The sequence below is a fragment of the Salminus brasiliensis genome, chromosome 15 (genome assembly GCF_030463535.1).
Source record: "Salminus brasiliensis chromosome 15, fSalBra1.hap2, whole genome shotgun sequence".
Taxonomy (NCBI): Eukaryota; Metazoa; Chordata; class Actinopteri; order Characiformes; family Bryconidae; genus Salminus; species Salminus brasiliensis.
This window is the reverse complement of record NC_132892.1, coordinates 32,115,439-32,135,760: the sequence shown is the minus strand read 5'-3', so window position 1 is coordinate 32,135,760 and position 20,322 is coordinate 32,115,439. Positions and strand designations below refer to the sequence as shown.

Below are 20,322 nucleotides of genomic sequence, written 5' to 3'. Positions count from 1 at the left end.
CCCAATAATTCTGGACAACCCTTCTAATGAATGCATTCAGCTACTTTAAGTTGCACCCATTGCTGACACAGATGTGCAAATGCACACACACACAGCTTATTTAGTCCCTGTAGAGAAGAAGTACTGCATATAGAATAGTGCTAAGAAATAAAAGATTAAACACAATGTTGTTAGGGTTTTCAAACGATAACACGTGATCCTTCTTTTATCATGCAAATGAGATTTTGAGGTTTTATGCAAATAATCTGTGCGTCTCTAAAAAGTTTCCATACAAGGAAGCTAAGCTTAAAAAAACAACCCCTTGTAAATGCAGGTGAAGATAAATCCAGTAAACAGGAGAAACAAGAGCTTCTCATTCTGAAGAAAGAAAGTAGTGAGATCTTGTCGGTAAGCTAGTCTGAAGAACAGAGCTCGGTTCCTCCAGGTTTCTCCTGGACGCCCCCCAGTCCAGCCAGCACAGCGTGGAGGATGTGTTCAACTCCATCAGCAGCAGCAGCAGCAGCAGCTCACCTGATTTACCATTATTAAGCCCTGATTTACCATCAAACCAGGTGTTGATCTGAGGAGAACTCTAAATAATACTAGACTCCATGAGAGAAGAGAACTTTGGAGATGTTCTAATGATGAACACAGTGATGGAGAACCACCACCACCACTTTCTGTTGGAGTGATATTATTAGTATTTATTCTTATGTCAGTGATTTACTGAAGAAATAAATGTCATTTAGTGTGTTTTTGAACAAGGTACAGTACAGTGTAACCAATCACCAAGTTACCAAAGCCGTCTGTTTAGTTGTAGTGGACACAGAAAGATTGGAAAATAGTCTTGTCCTGTATGTTTGTACATAAAACCTTACAAATAAGAATCAAAACAACCCTAAAAAATCAACAGTACAGAGCTTCTAATGTGGAAATACATTACCAGAGCAGCATCTGAGCTGAAGTTTGGTAGGCTCGTATCTTCTATATTAAAACACTAAAGCTTGAAAGTGAGAGATGCAATCACCAACCAGGTCATGAAATTGATTAAATTAAAAACTCAGTTTAAATTTTTTATTATTCAAATATAAACAGAAGTAAAAGTAAAAGCACCACTACTAACGCTCCAAGGCTTATCACACACTAAGGTGTATTACTCAGTATCTACAGAAACATGTGTACAGACTGGTGAGGCTATTCTCTGGTCAGAAGAAGCTTGTAATAACACTTTCGGCCCACCGGTGGACTATAGGCTGTTTAAGGGGCTCAGTTAGAAAATATTGCTTAAGGTACAAATTTCATCAACTGAGTACCTTAGAACTAGGTACTACCTCAAGTACGATGAACTGATTGTGAAACAACTGCAGAAATGGAACATCAGACTGAGCAATTTCCACAAATATCACTTTACAAATGTAGGACCCACACATCTAACAAACAGTAACTACGTACAGTAACGTTAAGACTAAAGCTCCCACTTCCCCACTTTTGTTAAAAGACATAAACGTGTTTTGTTACTCACATATGAAAAGGTAGCTGTTGACACTCATGTTCTTCTTCTGATTTATCCTCTGCAGGAAACAGGAACAGAGTAATGTGTTGAATGGTTGAATGCTGAAGTTTTATGATGGATTTTAATATTCTGGAAGCCTCCCTTTCATTTGAATTTCCTGGACTGAGCATGTCCAGAGGCTATAAAACACACTGTACCGTTCCATGAACACCAAAACCTCAGGTGTATGCAAAGTTCAAAGTTCATGGCTCAGTCCTCTAAAACTTAAATTACCGTACAGGTTGTTTGAATATGACGGACCATTTTAAATAAATTGGTATATAAAATAAATATATCAGCTGTGAGAGAGTTTTACTGCAGAAGCTCCAGATCCCATCAGAACAGATAAATCAGGTGAAGATAAATCCAGTAAAAAGGAGAAACAAGAGCTTCTCATTCTGAAGAAAGAAAGTAGTGAGATCTTGTCGGTGAGCTAGTCTGAAGAACAGAGCTCGGTTCCTCCAGGGTTCTCCTGGACGCCCCCCAGTCCAGCCAGCACAGCTTGGAGGATGTGTTCAACTCCATCAGCAGCAGCAGCAGCAGCAGCAGCAGCTCACCTGATTTACCATCATTAAGCCCTGATTTACCACTAAACCATCTTTTAAAGAACTGTGTTCTCTGGAATAATGGATGGTGGAGCTCCATCCAATATGTTTGGCAAGTGTTGGGGAGTTGTGAATGATAAGATAGGGTGGTGATCATCATCCAATATCCTGGACTCACTAATGCTCTTGATGCTGAAAACAATCTTATCCTCACAGCAATGTTTCAGAAAAAAGGAGGGAACAAATTTAACATTCGCATCTGAAGGCAACAAGATCTTTAAAGTCAGGTGGAAGCTGGTGATTGGTTGAGGCAAAAGTGTCGCAGCCTTAGAGTCTACTGGTAGAACTTCTGCTGTACCTACCAAAGGAGCTTAAGATGCTTATGGAAGTCTCACTTCACCTCACAACTTACAGGACTTAAGGGATCTGCTGCTAACGTCTTGGCGTCAGATACCACAGGGCACCTTCAGAGGTCTTGTGGAGCTCATGACTTGAATGTTCAGCTGTGGTGGCTCAATATTAGCATATTTGACAGAAACAGTAGCATCGTAACACATCAGCTGGAAGGGGCATTTGAATGTGGTTTGGACACCATTCACAGAGGCAGGGATGGGTGGTGTCTAAAAACTACACTAAAGCTTCCTATACTTCTGACTAACCTGGAAACAGACATCAAAGAGAATCAGCTGAGTGTAAACGTAGAAAACCATGCTGGGAGCGGAGGTTGCAGTTTATTAAAATCAGGGTTCAGGATTGTTCTAAATCTGTTTAGCAGATTTCAGTCAAATTCCAGAATGACATTATGACGTGAGAGAAGATCTGTCCATGCTAAACCTTCTCTCCACACTACGAAATGTTCGCATATACTGATACATCAGATGAATAACCATTGTCCAAATGTTTGAAGACAGATGTGCAAATGCACACACACACACACACACACACACAGAGCTGGTCTAAGCCCTGTAGAGAATAGACTAGGACTCTCTGGAGCAGATCATCAACATCAACCTATGCCTAATGCCAGGTGTGGGCTAGAAGGGTATAAAGCCCCCCAGCACTAAGCTCTCTTATTTTTGCATTTGTTCATCAGGCCCTTTTATTTACATGTCCATCATCAATTAAAACCTGTGATAATGCTAAAAACACGATGTAGTGTGCTGCCCTAGCTCACCAGCGCTGGACCCCACCAAGAAAACAAGCCGAACCAAGAAAACATGCACTGAAAAACTTTACAGCAGAAGTGTCCATTTATTTTTGTTATTTTTTTTAAGTATGAATGCACACAGTGTTTCTTGCTGGATAGCATAGAAAGGGCTGTTTTCACCCTGCAGCTAAAATCACTACATTAAATCACATGTTATAACAGAGATCATAATAATGGTCGCTTTGTTAAATCTTAGCTTCTCTTTGTTTCATCTGGACATCATTGTTGGTGGGGAATGTAGGGGCTTTTTAGATGAGAAGAAAGCGCTTGACCACTTCCTGCACTGCTCTCTGACCTGGAAAAAGATCAGAAGGTAATTATCATGAGAACATTTCAGACAGAGCTGAACTAAACCCCTGAAATCAGCAGGATGTTTGTTTGTGATATGAAACAATAAGATTAGGAAATATCTTCTCAACACCTCATTACTCCACCCCCATGTCCTCAACACTCTATTCCCCCTCTCCATCTCCTCAACACCCCATTATTCCACCTTATCTCAATGTCCCATTTTTTTCATACCACCTCCTCAGAGAATGCAGCTTAGATCTAAGAACTCGAAGACTGACCTCTTTGTTGAGGACGCAGTGGATGAGGAAGATGAAGGTGCCCTGCTGGGAGTTGAAGACCAAGAAGAGAATCTCCAGCACTTCACTGTTGCAGGTGAAGAAACCCAGTATCCAGGGGCAACCGAGGATGAAGAACTGGACCCCGGTTTTAAACATCACGCTTTTAATGACCTTCTTATCAGCCAGTATTTGAGTATTTGTTCTCAGTAAGATCTCATTGTTCAGGCTTCTCAGAGTGAAGGTGACCATGATGAGGATGGCACCAAAGAGAATCAGGTTAGACTGCAGAGATAAAAACAGAGAAACTGTTGTAATATGTAGTGTAGTACAGTCTTTATATTTATGCCTAAATTAAAAAGCAAGCATATGAGGACATGATATGTATGCATGGATTAGAAAATATATTCAAAATGAATAGAATTTGATGATAAAAACAGGCCATGGCTTGACCATTCTTAGCAACAAAAGCATACAAAAAATTAAACAATAAAAAATTATATATATATATATATATATATATATATATATATATATATATATATATATATATATATATATACTTACTGCAAGAATGAAACACACAGGACCCAAAAAACTCCACAAAAAGCCATTGTTCATCTTAATCCAGCATCTGAAAAAAAAAGAAAATGATCTATATTATTATTATACAATATCCAAACAATTATATTAGCTATTTCACAGCACTACATATTTGCACCTACAACTATGACAGTAGATGGTGTGGGTAGTGCAAACAGGCTTACAGGGTTTCTACTCCTACACCTAATTTGGGATTTTGAATCACTAAGGATACGAAAATCTCAATTTCTTTATGAGAATAAGTAAAAACACTTGGATATTGTGCCAACAAAATTCTCTGTGTTACCTGATCGCTGAATTTTGATTAAGCTGTTGGAGATGCTTACCAAGGCATACAGCCAGCTCTTGAAACTTTCCTGTCTCCTGGCATTATCTTTTTACATATTGGCCATGCCCCTGTCCACCTTTATGCACTGCCAGTGTGTAGTCATTCCCCACATGCTACCCCAGTTAGGTATTCAGTTATATTTGATATAATGTTTGACTATAATGGTGTTGTAGGCTGTTGTTCTATTGAGTGTGACTATGCTAGCTGAGTATTGCAGTGTTCGCTCCTGCATTGCCACTGATTATACTGTCAACTTCTCTGGGCTCACAATGTAGCTGACACAACATAAAATAAAGTATTAAATAAACTAGATATATTTGGTAAATATAAAACAATTCATTGGCATTTCTTCAATGTTTTAGTTTAGTGAACAAATTCACTTGGCTGAATAAAGGAAGTTTAGTAAGGGCAATGAAAAAAGTTAGGATTTCTCACCAACAATCTCCAATCATTTGCTGACTGTGACATTTGTAGCTATCTTAACAAGAAGTTCTTCAAAAACCAATACTGTATGAACAAGCATATCTAATTTAACTAAACAAAGAAAATCTCTTAAGAATGATGACCAATGCATTTGTTGAGATTAAAACAAATCTGAATTTCATTTCGAGTGGTCAACAATTTCTATATTACAGTGTAGAATTAGGGGTGCTGGAGATGCTACAGAATCCCTGTTGATCCCCTTGCCCAACTCCAGTGCTGAAAAGTCATGTAAGCTAAGGTCCACCGAAACAGATGGAACTTACTGTTCAGTGCCGTATCCATCAGGCACCAACCCAGCGGACACCCCCACCAGAAGCAGCGGAATTACATATCCAATCACAATCAGACATCTCCAGCCCAGTATATCCTCCTTCTTGCTGGATTGGATCTTCATGAGGTTCTTGGCAGAGATGAAGAGCAGAACAGCATCGATGAGCATCCACACAAAAGCAGAGAGGAAGAGGAAGTGCAGAACACCTGCCAGCACGGTGCAGATCATCTGGAACAACGAGACAGAGAGACAAGGTCAGATAAATAGGCTAGTATCTAAAACTGGGGTTAGATCTTGAACCTCACACTACACCAATAAGAGTCATTGTAGCCAGGATGGGGTCAACTGTTCCTTTAACTAGACATTGTTCTTAGTCTGGATTTGAACACAGTAAAGGAATCTGGATGCAGACAGCAAACTCATATAACCAGGAGCCACCAGGGGGCCCCCAAGAGCACCAAGATATCATGATAAAAATGTATATATTTTAAAAATGACTTTGTATATATAATAAAAGGAGATGGTATTACACCGGCAAAAGCCATTTTTATATTAATTTATTGTCATATTTGGCACAACAATACTAGGTTAATCACTTCCTGCTGTTGGCTGCTGCCATTGTAGCACAAATGCAGATATGCACCTCTTAGGTGGTTGATAAAGGCCTGGGAGCTTTAGTGTATTGCACAATGTCTCTCCACCTATGAAATGATGAAGCATCTGGTGCTGAGGTGGTGGCATGGGAGGCCCCAAATGAAAATCTGCTTAGGGCCCCATAAAGGCTTGGGCCAGCCCTGAGGCAGTAAATTCAGGCTGGCTGTTTTGCTGCTTGTACGTCTACATGGTGACATAACAGGGTTGTAAGCATGCTGCAATAGCACATATAGCTTGCTATTCGGACATAAGCACCTCAAAAGCAACCCTCACTGCACTCCTGATGAGGATAATGACCTGTTGGGTCAGTAGGGTAGGGTATGTAGGAGTGAACACTCACCAGACTTTCTCGTATTTTCTGCAGGAACTTTTGTGTGAGCAGGAAGAGAAGGTGGGCCAGCAGAAGGCTTAAGGTGAGGTTGACTTGAGCCACGCTGTTCACTTTCAGGTGTTGTCGACAAAGAGCAAAGGTCAACAGGGTCAAGACAAGGAAACCCAGCCCAACAGCCATGGCCACCACGTTCAATGTGTACAGGTAGTCCTGGGGGACCTGAACGTTAAGAGAGGACATTTCCACTAAATTTACTGTCTGATACACATCACTATATGCAGTTTAGTGATAAATATATATGACTAATTCACTGCAAGAAAAATGATATCCTAGCAAGCAAGATTCCTCTTAAATGTGGTCTAAATATCTGATATTCCCTATTTTTAGATTGTTGAGAAATATTATAGGATTATTCTATGTATTTCTGACTTATCTTCACTGGATTTAGGAATGTTTATCTACTGAATGTGTTTTTATCCACTAAAGGTAAAGGTGCACGTATTTGTCACTGTACAGTGTGGACTGTACAGCAAAATGTGTCCTCCGCATTTAACCCATCTGGTAGTAAACACACACTCACACGCACACATGTGTTAGGGGCAGTGAGTACACACACACACACCCAGAGCGGTGGGCTGCCAACTCCCGGCGCTCTAACCGCTGAGCCACCACTGCCCCATATAAAGAAACTACGCCAAACTTGGGGCTAAGTTGATCTAGTTGATCGTTTAGCTTAATTGTCAGTTATGTCTTAAAGTAAGCAAAATTGTCTGCCAAAGAAATAATTACACTTTAGTAGATAAAATAACGTAACCAGTTAAATTTAGTGAGGATTAAGTTAAGTAAGCTTATAATAAGTTTATAGTCTCTGTAATTACATTATGATAACTCTAGAATTAACCTATAATTACAAAAAAAGAGAAACAGGGTATATTTAGATTACGTTTAAGAGGATCACACTTGCTAAGACTTTTTTTTTTGCAGTGTTGTTACACATGCTCTGTAGTTTAGAACATCATTAGATGTGACATGGTGAAGACCTACGGTAGCTAAGGTACATTATTAAACATAATGGTACTTCAAAGGGTTCTTAGGACTTCAGAGGGTCCTCTTTGGTGTTCCATAAAGAACCATTTTTAGATATCTGTGGATGTGAAGAACCCCCCCCCCCCCTTTATATGCTCCAGACTCTCACCTTTGACGAACACTTGATTTGCATGATGAGTGCGAAGGTTCCAGGGTGATGACAGGAGCACACGGTGTGAGTGCTGTTAGTTGAAATGATACTGCAAACATCTGCCACCCATTTAATGTCTTTCCAGTTCATGCAGGACAGTCTACCTTCTGGGTCTAACTCCTAGCCGAAGCAAGACGCAGAAGAGATTATGAAAGCAGGTGATGGAACTTTTAGCAAAGATAATATTTAAATGAGGGCTGTCCAGATTCAATCCAGGTCGTCTGTTTTAAGCCAGTTTTGATCCTTTGTTTTTACCGCTGTGTTTAAGCAGAACATATTATTCTCAGGGGTCTGTTGACTCCTGCGATGCTTAACATGCTCTAAGCCAGCACTGCATCAGTTGAGAAGATCAAAATGCAGAAGATTTTGCAGGGAGTTTTTGGTGGCTTGATAACCTCAAGGTCTTCATTATGGGCTAAGTAGGCATCTTGGCTGACTTGGCTTAGATCAGTAAATCTCAATAGAAGGGGAATACTCACAGCAATGTGCCCACTGTGCTTCAGGGTAAAGTTGATTGGTTCTGTGAGGCTTGTGTTGGTGGTTTTTGGAAGCGTGGCTGAAACCACAGATGACATCATAAGACTCGGTGAGTCAGCAGTTGTACTGAAGAAGCTGGCGTTGAACATGTTGGCATAGCTCATGAAGCTTACAGCAGCATGTCCTGGAGCACAGATTAAGTAGACACTGAAGTTGTTTATTGCACTCTATATATGGCATGAGTATACATATATTTATTAGGGACATTCTATCATTTATGGCTCCATCCACAGGGTCTGGATGGGACTCTAGATGTGAGATAATGGTGGAGTGTAATCATGGGGCCTATTTGTAAAACCCAACTGGGCTTCAGTAACAGCACATGTACAAACCCATTTAGAGCCCATGACCACCTGGAACCCACCATGAGTCCCACTTAAGCATGTTGGCTTGTAAAATTCACCAACAGTAATTTTACTGTACCTCTGTTCATGTCGTTTTTAGAAACCCCAATGAGATCGATGTCCATTTGAGCATCTGCTGTGTTGAGCAGAGGGATGTTCTCCAAGGTACAGTTTGGTCCAACTACAAAAACCTGAATCGCTAATAGAAAAACAGAAGGTGGGGTCACATCCAATGTGGTGTGTACGTGTATTGCATGCTCATATATCATCTCTACAGCCATTTTCCTGTCGTCTGATTAGTTACCTATAGTTTGAAGGGAGAAGCTAACAGAGTAGTTGGTCTCTGTTTTCATCACCAAAGTAGACACCACTTTCTCACTGGCTCTTAGCAGGGCATTGAAAGAGGATACACGTTCTTCTTGACTCGCTTCTCCAACAAGCAGGCTGTTGTGTTGAGAGGTCAGGAACTCCAAAATGTCCTTCACTACCTGTTCAGTGATAATCAGAGAGAAGCTGGAATGGATGCACTGGTACAGGAATAGAATATAACATGACAAACACATGAGTAAACATGTGTGTATATATGGACAAAAGTATTGGGACACCTGCTCATTTGTTGTTTCTTCTAAAATAAGGACTATTAAAAAGAGTTTAAAGAGTAACTGTCACTACCGTCCAGGGAAGAAGGCTTTCTACTAGATTTTGCAGTAGGGATTTAATTGCATTCAGAAGCAAGAGACTTAGTGAGGTCAGAATATTGGATGATCACCACCCCACATCATCATCCCCTTTACACCCCTCTAGCCCACACCTGGCATTAGACATGATGCCAATTGGTTCATGTTTCTATGCACCAGAGGGTCCTATTCTATTAGCAATACTTTTCTACAAGGACTAGACAAGAAATGTGTGCATTTGCACATCTGTCTCAGCAATGGGTGTGGCTTAAAATAGCTGAATACGTTCATAAGAAGGGGTCAACAAACATTTAGACATATAGTGCACTTGCTAATAGTGCTAACTGAACATCAGATCCAACTTTTCTTTCATTCCTTACATTTTGTGGTAACAGTTGAGTAGTAATTTTGTCAATCTGGCTCAAGAGGTCGTTTATACCATCTGGTGTAGCATCAGCCTGGGACAGGAAAGCTGTATTAGACATTTCAGATATTTCCACAATTAGCTACGGTTATTATTAAGAGTCAATGTTCTTCTTAAGGTTATGATTCTGCAGACCTTACAAGCTTCAAAAGCAGTGAGATTCAGATCTGTAAAGAGAGAGTTCATAATGAGAACAGCACTACAAAATATTACAAATATACCAATTTTACACCATGAAACCATGAGCCATGGATGTTCATTTTACGGCTTATCTCAGTAAACCTCTCAGCAAACCTTCAGAGGGCTTCTGAATAAGGAGTGACTTGCCAGAGAGCTGAGACAATTCATGGTGGGCCCATATGTGTTTGGGTTGCTGAGAGAACAAGAACTGTGTCCTTTAGATGTATTCTTACCAACATCCATAAAAATATTCTATCCCATTTTTCAGATACTACAAGTGAGTGAAAAAGAGAAAGTACATTTTAGCTAATTGAAAGAATAGCAGCCTTTGCTTTGTCTTCTGATTCTACAATAAAATACCACAAGTGAAACCAAATGAGAGGCAAATGATATAAAGGTAAAGGTAAAGGTAAATGTGCACGTATTTGTATGCTTTAATACATTCTTAGAAATTAATAATTTAATCAAACAATACAGTATTAAAAAGTATTCTGTGATTTTATGAGGATTAAATAGTTTAATCTCAGTAAGAAACATGAAAATAACCTGTTACAACAGACAATGATAAAACTGTTCCAGCAGAGGTTGTGATTTCTATAGAGGAAAGCAATGAATGCAAAATCATAATCAAACACTTCTCATAAGCAGCACTTATAGTTAAATAATTCTAAAATATTAACAGTAAAAATATAAAAAAAGTGTAAAACTATAAACACACTCTCTCCTTATGAATGAGTTTTCATAAACCTTTTTTGATCTGAATACTGTATTTATATCACTTGGCGTATAAAGACGTTATTTCCCTCTGATGAGGGGAAGGTGATTTTATTTAATATTAATTTGCTGAAACACTTTTTTTGCCTCTTTAAATCCTATATATATTACTGGCAAGTAAAACAGCATACGTAAAATTTCAAGGAATTATGTATTAACGTATCTCTATAAAAGAACATAGTAATAGTTAATATATCTGTTGTCACAGAAGTTCTCAACAACAAGAAAATACCACAGGTAAAACCACATTGCATTAAAAATGCTCCTTAAAGAACTTTAACAAGTGCATCAACTTTGTTGTTTTTTATGAAACAACTAATCAAATCCAAGAATGCAGCATTAAAAAAACAATCTTCTTTGCAATAATGAGGCTATAAAAAAACAATTATAGAAACATGAAAATTACCTGATAGATTTGAAGGTGATGTTACTGTTGTCCCAGCAGAAGTAAAGATTTCTATAGAGGAATAAAAATGATATGTTTTAATTATATTTCAAATGTCAGAAATTGAAATCCTCTAAGGGTCAAGATACATACAAGATGCATACAGCATACAATATTCGATTAAATTGTACAAAAACCTTTAAGTATCCATCAACAAGCTTCTAGCAAAATCCTGGTTGGATATTTGACCATTCTTTTTGTTGAAGTGATTTTTATTTTATATTTTATATCTTTTGGGAGACTGTTCCAGAAAATCAGAAACTCTAGACACTTCGATGTGACTTTTCTGCAGTAACTATCCAAAAGGGCTAGTTGTTTGCTGTTGACTAGTTTACTATATCTTTAGTCTTGGCTACTGAACTCTGTAGCTCCTTCAAAGTGATTGTTGGCATCTTTCTAGCTTCCTTCACTTCTAGTCCTGACTCTAGTTCTGAGTTTTGAGGTATGGCCTTTACTAGGCAGGGCCTGAATGGTATGATGAGGCTTCTATTTCCTAGTTACACATTAATAGTCCATAGCTGTTACAGTTATTAGGATACACTGGTGTAATTACATGAGCCAAACGTACAATTGTGCATTTACACAAGCTGTACTAGTATAACCCATCTGTATTCATCAACAAGCTTCTAGCAAAATCCTGGTTGGATATTTGACCACTCTTCTTGCTGAAGTGATTTTATTATTATTATCATATAGTTTAATAAATGATTTGAAGACATGAAAGATTAAGCTTTTGGAACCCAACAAAAACATTTTACAAGTGTAAAATTGTGCACTGTGGTAACACATTAACCATATATGCATATAATATATAAGTCATATATTAGGAAGCAGAATATCATACTTACAATTTAAATGAAATAAAAATGTTTAAATACAATTTTAAATACAGATTTTTTAATGATTGACATAGTGATTGAAGAGTACAATGTATTCAGTGTTTTCAGGCATTCACTAGCTTGTCTTTATTAAATGCAATCAGCACCTTGGCACCCATATGAGCTTCCAGTGGGCAGAAATCTGTCAGGTATGGAGAATCCAGAGTCACACTCACAGCTGCCATCAGAAGGATTACAGTGAGCATTGGGCCCACATGAAGAGGCATTGCAGGAGGAATGACCTGCAGACATACAATGTTCATGCAGTGTTTTCTCTTTATTCTCCAAAGAACTCACATTAAAAGGTGTATTTGTAGACGGTCTGAGTGTTGCTACTCACGTGTAGAGAAGCATTGATCTATGGGATAGAGATAGTAGAGGTAGTATCTTCCACAAAATATACGGTTTAGGGAACGGTTAGTAGCAATGCATCCAGAGCTGCCGCTTATGCCAAAGTCACAATTTTGTAAGTAATGATCTGAGGAGATTGTGTATGGGTCACTACATGATCCAAATGAGAACATCCTGTTGGAGCCACGTGAATTGTTTAAGCATGCATTGCTTAAGACATCTCCACCAACACCAGTGAAGCGGTACCACCCCTCCTTGAGACTAACGTCATTCATTGGCCAGCCAGAGAAAGTTGTGGGGTTAAAGCCAATGTTCCTCCATGGGTCAGACACTGTGTCATGGAGTAGGCAAACATCTGAGAACAAAAGGATTTAATAAAAATGGTGTTTTAAACATTTGATGTGTAGTTGCATACAGTACTGTGCAAAAGTCAGAGACCACTCTTTATTTATGTAACTGCCAGTCAAAACACTCAGTGAATTCATTAAAATAAGATGTACAGTGTCTTACAAAAGTGTTTAGCCCCTTAAAAGTCAGCAGATCTGTCTGGATTACTCTGCAGACTCCAGACATGCTCAGATGTTACTTTCCTGCAGTAACTATCCAGAAGGGCTAGTTGTTTGCTGTTGACTAGTGTACTCTAGTCTAGAACTCTAGTCTTAGCTACTGAACTCTCTAGCTTCTTCAAAGTAATTGTTGGCATCTCTCTAGCTTCCCTCACTTCTAGTCCTGACTCTAGTTCTGAGTTTTGAGGGAGGGCCTTGACTAGTCAGGGCCTGGATGGTATGATGAGGCTTCCATTTCCTAGTTACACATTAATAGTCCATAGATGTTACAGTTATTAAGATAACTTTGTGTAATTACATGAGCCAAACCTACAAGTGTGCATTTACACAAGCTGTACTATTATAACTCATCTGTAACAATGACTGCATCACCAGTTGTTACACTGTTGTTCCTATATTATTAATGTGCAGGATCCTCTTATTAGAGACATTTAACATACAGAATGAGCCATTCTTGTTACAGAATATTATTTTTAATTCAATTAATGATGTGGGTCAGTCTTTCATATTACCTAAGTTATATTACAGTAAATGTTTCTTTTTCAAGTAAATATAGGGACCTTTAAGGTGTACCTTATGTTTATGCAGTGCTACCTTTTCATGTTGGCTCCTGCCACCATCTTTTTGCATACTTGATGTGTCTTTCCCCCTTCCTTATACTAAGTTTGTGGTCATTTCTCTGGGGCTACCTTCTCATGAGTATATATATGCTGGCTCTATATGGTCAGTGTTTTGGCAGATTAATAATATTCAATTAAGGAAGACTAAGCATTATTAGAAAATACACAATCATTCATCTTCAGTTGAGGTTACGTTTCTTTTAGAGTTGAGTTACTTACAAATATTTTATTCAATCATTAGGATTTTATGAGTTGTTCTAAATTAATGTATTTGAGTTGATCTAACACACAGAGTTTAGTTTCATAAGTATATTGAACTTAAACTTAAACTTAAGTAAATTTACTTCAGAGAGTCAAAGTTAGGTAACGTATCTGGGCTTACAGTGTAAATGTATTTGAAAAAGAAATAAAAGCTTAAAACTGGCTTAGTAAAACCAACTAAACCAATGTAGAATGACAGCAATTATCACAAGAAAGAAACAATCCACAGGTGTTCCTTTTGAACAATATGGATGTTTTTACTTGTAAACAAATAAATGAAGTGTGGTTTTTGAATGGTATGAATGTGTAGATATTCTTGCAAAGATTTAGCAGAAGATTCAGTAGACACTACCGTAACTAAGGCATTCTCCCCACTGAAGATCTGTATCGTAGTTACTAGTTGTGCTGCACCACAGGGTGTGGTGGTTTAGAGTAATACAGGAATTGTAAGAATTCTTATTATAAATATAAGGCAGTACACATGGAGCTCCTTTAGCCGTGCCATTGCTGGTAAAATTGACTGAAAATGAAGAATAAAATAATGTTAGAAATGTTTGTACAGTTACAACAAGCTGTTCAAAGCAATCAATCAATACATGGAGAGCACTGGGTGCCTCTTTTAGAGTGTTTGTTATATTGGTATTTCTCAAACCTCAAAGCTCTTCTTAAGCACTTTTCTACATTTTTACATTCCCTGTAGCAAATCTAGCTTTTACTAAATGTATTATTTAGATTCGCTATATTTCCGAAATGTGGTGGACACCTGCTCATCCAATGGTTTCTACAAAATCAAGGGTAACGGTTTGCTACAATAACAGCTTGGGCTTTGTTGGGTGACGTTTGTAGACCAAGATTTTCAAACAGTGGCTAATATTCTTGATTTAGATCTGGACATTAAATAGGAAACATCTATGTCATAGCTACAGCATGTGCCTAAGTGCCCAAATGTGTTAAAGTAAGAACATATACTACAATTGAACACAACTCTATATACAAAAGTGACAGCACATGCGTATCAACATTAGATTTCTATAATAAATATGAATATAACATATATTATTATTTTTTTTATTTAAAATAAATCCATTGTAAATGAGCACAGGTTAGGAACACAGCACAAAGACTAACGTCTCCATTCAAAAACAAGAAATGCACCACAAGTTCTGGCACTTCTGATACATAAACCACAACTGATGCAGATACCAATTAAACTCCCAAGCTCACCTTTTAAAATCATTTACAATTTTGTCCAGGAAAATATTAATTAGCAATTCCCTCACAAAACTTCTTAAAAGTTAGTGTTCTCAAAGGTTTTTTAAAAAGCTTGAAATTTATTGATCTTCAAATATTACTCTATGAAATGCTGAAAATGTCATTTTGTAAGAGATGTAAAATACTGCATGTGTCATGTAGAGTCTTTTATAACTGGCAAATATTACAAACATCATGTCATTTATCTGTCATCTGCTATTACTTGTTTGTGCATGGCTTCAGGCTTTTTTTTTACTTACAGTAAACTGCAGTGACATGGCTTATGGTTGTTGTTAGCAGGAGCACACTGACCCCTAGAGGAGAGAATAAGAATCAATAGGTTCTCACATCTCCACATCCATCTGACATCATTCATAACAGAACAACTAAATGAGCATTATGAGGAAGAAAACACCATACAACTGGTTTGCACTGGTTTAAAGTGGCTACAGCTGTACTTGGATAAACACATTTGAATTGAACTGACTGCATATTATCAGTACTGTACTTTTACTCCATAATTAATGTGTTTTCTTTTTAGCCCTTTGTTTTGATCAATTTGATTGAATCTCAGTGAAGGTCAGAGAACATTTTTCGTATATTTATCTGTAGAAGGTTGTTGTAGTCTGCAGTGCCCCCGGCAGCCTTTCATTTGCTGCTTTGTAAGTTTTGGACTATTTTTGTTTCCAGATGTATCATGCCATGCAACATGTACATACCACCTGATGTTTAATTGGAAACTTGTTGGAGCTAATTTGGGATTAAAAATAATATATAATTAGATTTTTTTTTTAAATGTGCAAAAGTCAGAGACCACTCTTTATCTATGTAATTGCCAGTCAAAACACTTGGTAAAGTCATTACAGTAATATGTACAGTGTCTTACAAAAGTGTTTAACCCCTCAGCAGATGTCTGGATTACAAATGATGCCTCGGCAGACTGTTCCAGAAAATCAAAAACTCCAGGCATGCTTACATATGACTTTCCTGCAGTAACTATCCAAAAGGGCTAGTTGTTTGCTGTTGAATAATGTACTATAACTTTAGTCTTGGCTACTGAACTCTGTAGCTCCTTCAATGTGCTTGTTGGCATCTCTCTAGCTTCCCTTACTTCTAGTCCTGACTCTAGTTCTGAGTTTTGAGGGATGGCCTTGACTAGTCAGGGCCTGGATGGTATGATGAGGCTTCCATTTCCTAGTTACACATTAATAGTCCATAGCTGTTACAGTTATTAAGATACACTGGTGTAATTACATGAGACAAACCTATAAGTGTGCATTTACATAAGCTGTTGAAACTTGTTGGAGCTAATTTGGGATTAAAAAATAATTTGTAATTATGTATTTTTTTAAATGTGTCAATGATTAGCTAAACTGTATCATGGTACCTGCTGTGTAAAATACAAACAGTGTATTGAGGAAGAAACCTATTTTGCCTAATGACTACAGAGTATGCAACAGTATGCAGTATGCAAACAGTGTGCAAACATTTCAGGGCAAAACAAACAGCAAATTGTGATCAATTACATTAATCACCTGAAAGGTCTGTGTGCTGTGACACTGTTCTATTAACCCAAACATCAACTCTGTTAACTACACTATTTAATAGAAAATTCTAAGTTATGAAAATGTTTATGGCTCTGGATTGTAGCTGAGTTAACTACTGCCAGTATTGGATGATGTCTATCAAACTCTGTTGTTCAGTGCTAAAGTACAGCATGATGTAGATGTAGCTGTCCAAAGCTCACTGTTCCAGAACCCTGGTCTTTGCAGGTAAGCATTAGTCTTGCCCTAATGTGCGTTTTTTTTTACACTTCCCTTTTAAAACTTCTTTGGTCTGATTCTGATGGTAGACGCCATAGGTGTGAGAAGTATTGACATTCATTCCTCAGGTAGAAGTGGAGATACTAGGGTTTAAAAGAAAAAAAAACTACTTCAAGTAGAAAAGTAAAAGTAATGGAAAGAAAACAAAGGCCTGAAAGCTTAGGCCGTGCCACAAGGGTCTATAGTGCACTAACCCCTCCCCCCTCCCCCAAAACCCATTTCTCTAAAAGCCATAATGAGGAGAATGTTTTATTAAAATGTTGATGTTAAAAATGTTGGGCTGCACTAGGCTCCTGTTTCAGCTGCAGATCTGCCCATTGAAAATGAAGCATTTCAGTAATATCAGCTCTATTAAAGGAGTGTCTCTGTGCTCTACTGAGCATTAACATGTTTTTAAAATGTAAGGAGGAGAAAGTTCAGATAATTGGGTAAAAATGTAAGAAGTAGAAGTAAAAAGTTGCTGTAAAATAAATAATTAGTCGCTGTAAAATAAATAATTACTCCAGTAAAGTTTAGAGAACCAACATTTCTACTTACGTAAGGTAACAAAAACCTGTACTTATTCATCGACTGTGGATGTGTGGACTGATTTCTGATTGTTCTGATTGGCTACTCCTTTTTAAACCCCTTTTCCCAGACCCATCTGCATCTACAGTCTTCTTTCTAAAGACCCCAGAGAGCTCTTTGGCTGTCTGTTCACTTACTGGTTAGTAGTTATGTAGCTGGCCAACCAGCTTTACCCTCACCAGTATGACCACCTTGACGGTCAGCTTGGTCAAGTTGGTCCATCAAATTCCAATAAAAATATACACTTTGCTGGTCAAAACTGGTTAATCAGCTAGTGTATCATTATAGTGTGTGTTTCAGCCTGGATGACCAGTTTTGTAACCTCATTGGCCACCAAAGACAAGATTGGGCCATTTGATGGATGCAGTTTCACTACAGTTCCATATGTTACTCAGTAGTTGAATGATGAGAATTTAGACACTCACTTGGCAAAAAGGAGCCCATCCCTCTTAAGTTTGTCCAAAGAAAATGCTTTTTCTGATCTTTTCTTCTGCTCTGATAGACTGCTGATGGATTTCTGAGATGTAGAAGAGAGTTTGTTAGAAATGAGGAGATCTTACACCTGTTATGAATCTTGTTTAGCTAAGAGTGAGGTGAGGTCAGCCTGACTAAAAGATGGTTAAGCTTGAGCCATTATTTTGGTCAAAGGGGGAAAACCCAAGGGTTGTTTTTCAGGAGCTGAATTTCAGAAACAGGAGAAGATGACTCAAAGACTAAGAGGAGGTCTTGGCCAACCATGCAAGCTACAAAACCCCAACACATCACGAGCCTCAGCTTGATGCTGCTCACTGGTGAAATTTGCATCGTTTGCATCGAGATGTTTAGATTAGTTTGTGTTTAGATTAGATTTGTCTCTGATTGGAGGGAAGAGATAAAATTAGAGATAAAATTTCTTAAATAAATAAATAAATAAATAAATAAATAAATAAATGGAGCATAAATCATCTTACCTTTAGCGTTGTGTTGAAGGTTCCTTTAGTCACGTCTATGAAATACAGCCATGACCACTGCTCTAGATAATGCTAGACATTTCAGTCCTGCAGAGTCCTTTTCCATGGATTTTATGCAAACTGTATGTAAACACATGTCAGCAATGGGTGCATATCAACTGCTCCTTCACTATAGGAGCCATGTATGCAAATAGAAATAGCAGAAAGAGCAAACATAAATACACAGTTATATCAGTCATGTCAAAACATTATGACCATTGAACTTGGCCTGCCACAATGTTGTCTACTGTCTTGCAATGTTGCTAAGATGTTGTCCAAAGGTTGTGCTGTTTGCACTGTTTCACAACCTCATTATTAGCTAATATTGCCTTTTTGCTCATAAGGAGGACTTTCCACCTACCAGCAGAGGGCGACAGCAGCGAGGAACAGTTAGCCAAGGGAACTCCAGTCTCCAGAGATCCTGGGGGTAATAATTGCAAACCAGACACACCTGGTGGTCACAGAGTTTAAGGATGTGACATACGGCACTTCTGTCACACCTTTGTAGAGGGTTGACTGGTATGGTACAAAGAAGTGAAAGAAAATAGAGCTGTTTGAAAAGACAAAAGAAAGCAAGCTGAAAAGGAAGTAGTTTGAAAACAGGAATGAAAGAAGAAATTGAGAAAAGTTCCAAAACAAGATAACATGGTTGTAAAAGAAAGAAGCTTTAGAGCACAGCTAAAGAGTTTAAGTGAAACATTGAACCTCAGTTCCTTTGTTTTAAGAGCCACTTCAGTTAGTTCCCTCCCCAGAGTTGTTTAGTTGTTCAGTTGCTGACTATCCTAAGTCTGAGCTACACTAGCTTTGTTTGGGTTTTCTGCCTTTTTAATTTTGTTGTTTTAAGGGGTATAATTCCACCAATTACCTGTGCTTGCTGGGTTGTGTTGGACCTCCCTTGCCAGGGTTACAAGTACATACAAGCACCCATAGTTACACATTAAGGCCTGCCTTCACAGGCTTTCCTCTCTACACTTGGGTCCGCTCCCTGACTGTCCCGTAACAGTAGCGACACTAGGTTATCACAGGACAATAGGTTATCACAATGTTGTCACCACCATGTTTCCTGGTATTCCCTGGTCTGGGTTGCTGCATGCATAAATAAGTGAATTGTGGAATGTATTGCAGAAACTGTGAACCTCATAACATAACATCTAGAATGAATTAATTTACAATGAAACACAACCGTCAATACAAGTATTATTCTTAAAACACATTTATTATAATGGTACAGCAGTCAGAGATTAATAACACCATTTTCAGATATTGAAAAGGTTGTCAACTGAGAAAAATGAGTAAATGGGTAAAAAATAAAAATAAAAAATATTTACTTTTTTGCAACACAGTATAATTTATCCAGTGTAAATATATAAAAGGAAGAACTTTACAAATATAAAGACTACAAAAAGAGAATAAATCAACATTATAAAACCCGGTGGTCACTAAAATACAAACAAATATGAACTAATTTATTGTAAAAAAAAAAGTGATTTCTAAGTTTCATTTAGAAATTCAAGCTCATTAATAAATAAAATTAAGGGAACAGTAGTGACAGTGTGGGCAGCAAAACAATAGATTATCACAAAGTTGTCACCACCGTGTTTCCTGGTATTCCCTGGTCTGGGTTGCTGCAGGCCTAAATAAGCGAGCACACCAGTCAGTTGTAGAAGAGTGCAAAACCACATTCATGGGCAAAAAGACACAATTTGACTAATAGTAGGGTACTGGGTGAAGGTTGTCATTGTTTCTTCGGAAATCAAGAGTTGAAAAAAGAGTTGATCCTGCTTTTGTTGGAGTAACTGTCTCTACTGTCCAGAGATTTTCTAGTACATTCTGAAGGAGCATTGCTGTGAGTTGGATAATCACCACCCCACCGTATCAT

The 20,322-nt window shown here is 38.0% G+C and overlaps 2 protein-coding genes and 1 long non-coding RNA gene across 3 annotated transcripts in view; all 3 read right to left on the bottom strand.

The window, feature by feature from the left end:
* Positions 1-9,991, bottom strand: part of LOC140535547 (uncharacterized) — a 56,451-nt gene extending 46,460 nt beyond the window's left edge. The window contains exons 1-11 of the mRNA XM_072656946.1: positions 9,874-9,991; positions 9,695-9,772; positions 8,942-9,125; positions 8,717-8,836; positions 8,236-8,417; positions 7,715-7,876; positions 6,529-6,738; positions 5,527-5,762; positions 4,417-4,483; positions 3,853-4,134; positions 3,502-3,578 (exon numbers count right to left, since the gene is read on the bottom strand). Of these exons, the coding sequence (XP_072513047.1) occupies positions 3,502-3,578; positions 3,853-4,134; positions 4,417-4,483; positions 5,527-5,762; positions 6,529-6,738; positions 7,715-7,876; positions 8,236-8,417; positions 8,717-8,836; positions 8,942-9,125; positions 9,695-9,772; positions 9,874-9,981 (1,706 nt within the window). The 5' untranslated portion in view covers positions 9,982-9,991. The remainder of the gene's footprint in view (positions 1-3,501; positions 3,579-3,852; positions 4,135-4,416; positions 4,484-5,526; positions 5,763-6,528; positions 6,739-7,714; positions 7,877-8,235; positions 8,418-8,716; positions 8,837-8,941; positions 9,126-9,694; positions 9,773-9,873) is intronic.
* Positions 9,992-10,006: 15 nt separating this feature from the next.
* On the bottom strand, positions 10,007-15,050 carry LOC140535545 (uncharacterized). Its single transcript, XM_072656945.1, has 6 exons — positions 15,038-15,050; positions 14,166-14,333; positions 12,356-12,721; positions 12,123-12,257; positions 11,124-11,149; positions 10,007-10,111 (listed from the first exon to the last, which is right to left on the bottom strand). Exons 1-6 carry the CDS (start codon positions 15,048-15,050, stop codon positions 10,007-10,009), a joined length of 813 nt encoding a protein of 270 aa, XP_072513046.1.
* Positions 15,051-15,317: 267 nt separating this feature from the next.
* Positions 15,318-18,454, bottom strand: LOC140535487 (uncharacterized). Its single transcript, XR_011977545.1, has 3 exons — positions 18,405-18,454; positions 17,880-17,971; positions 15,318-15,378 (listed from the first exon to the last, which is right to left on the bottom strand). It is a non-coding gene; the product is annotated as an uncharacterized lncRNA (long non-coding RNA).
* Positions 18,455-20,322: the final 1,868 nt, after the last annotated feature.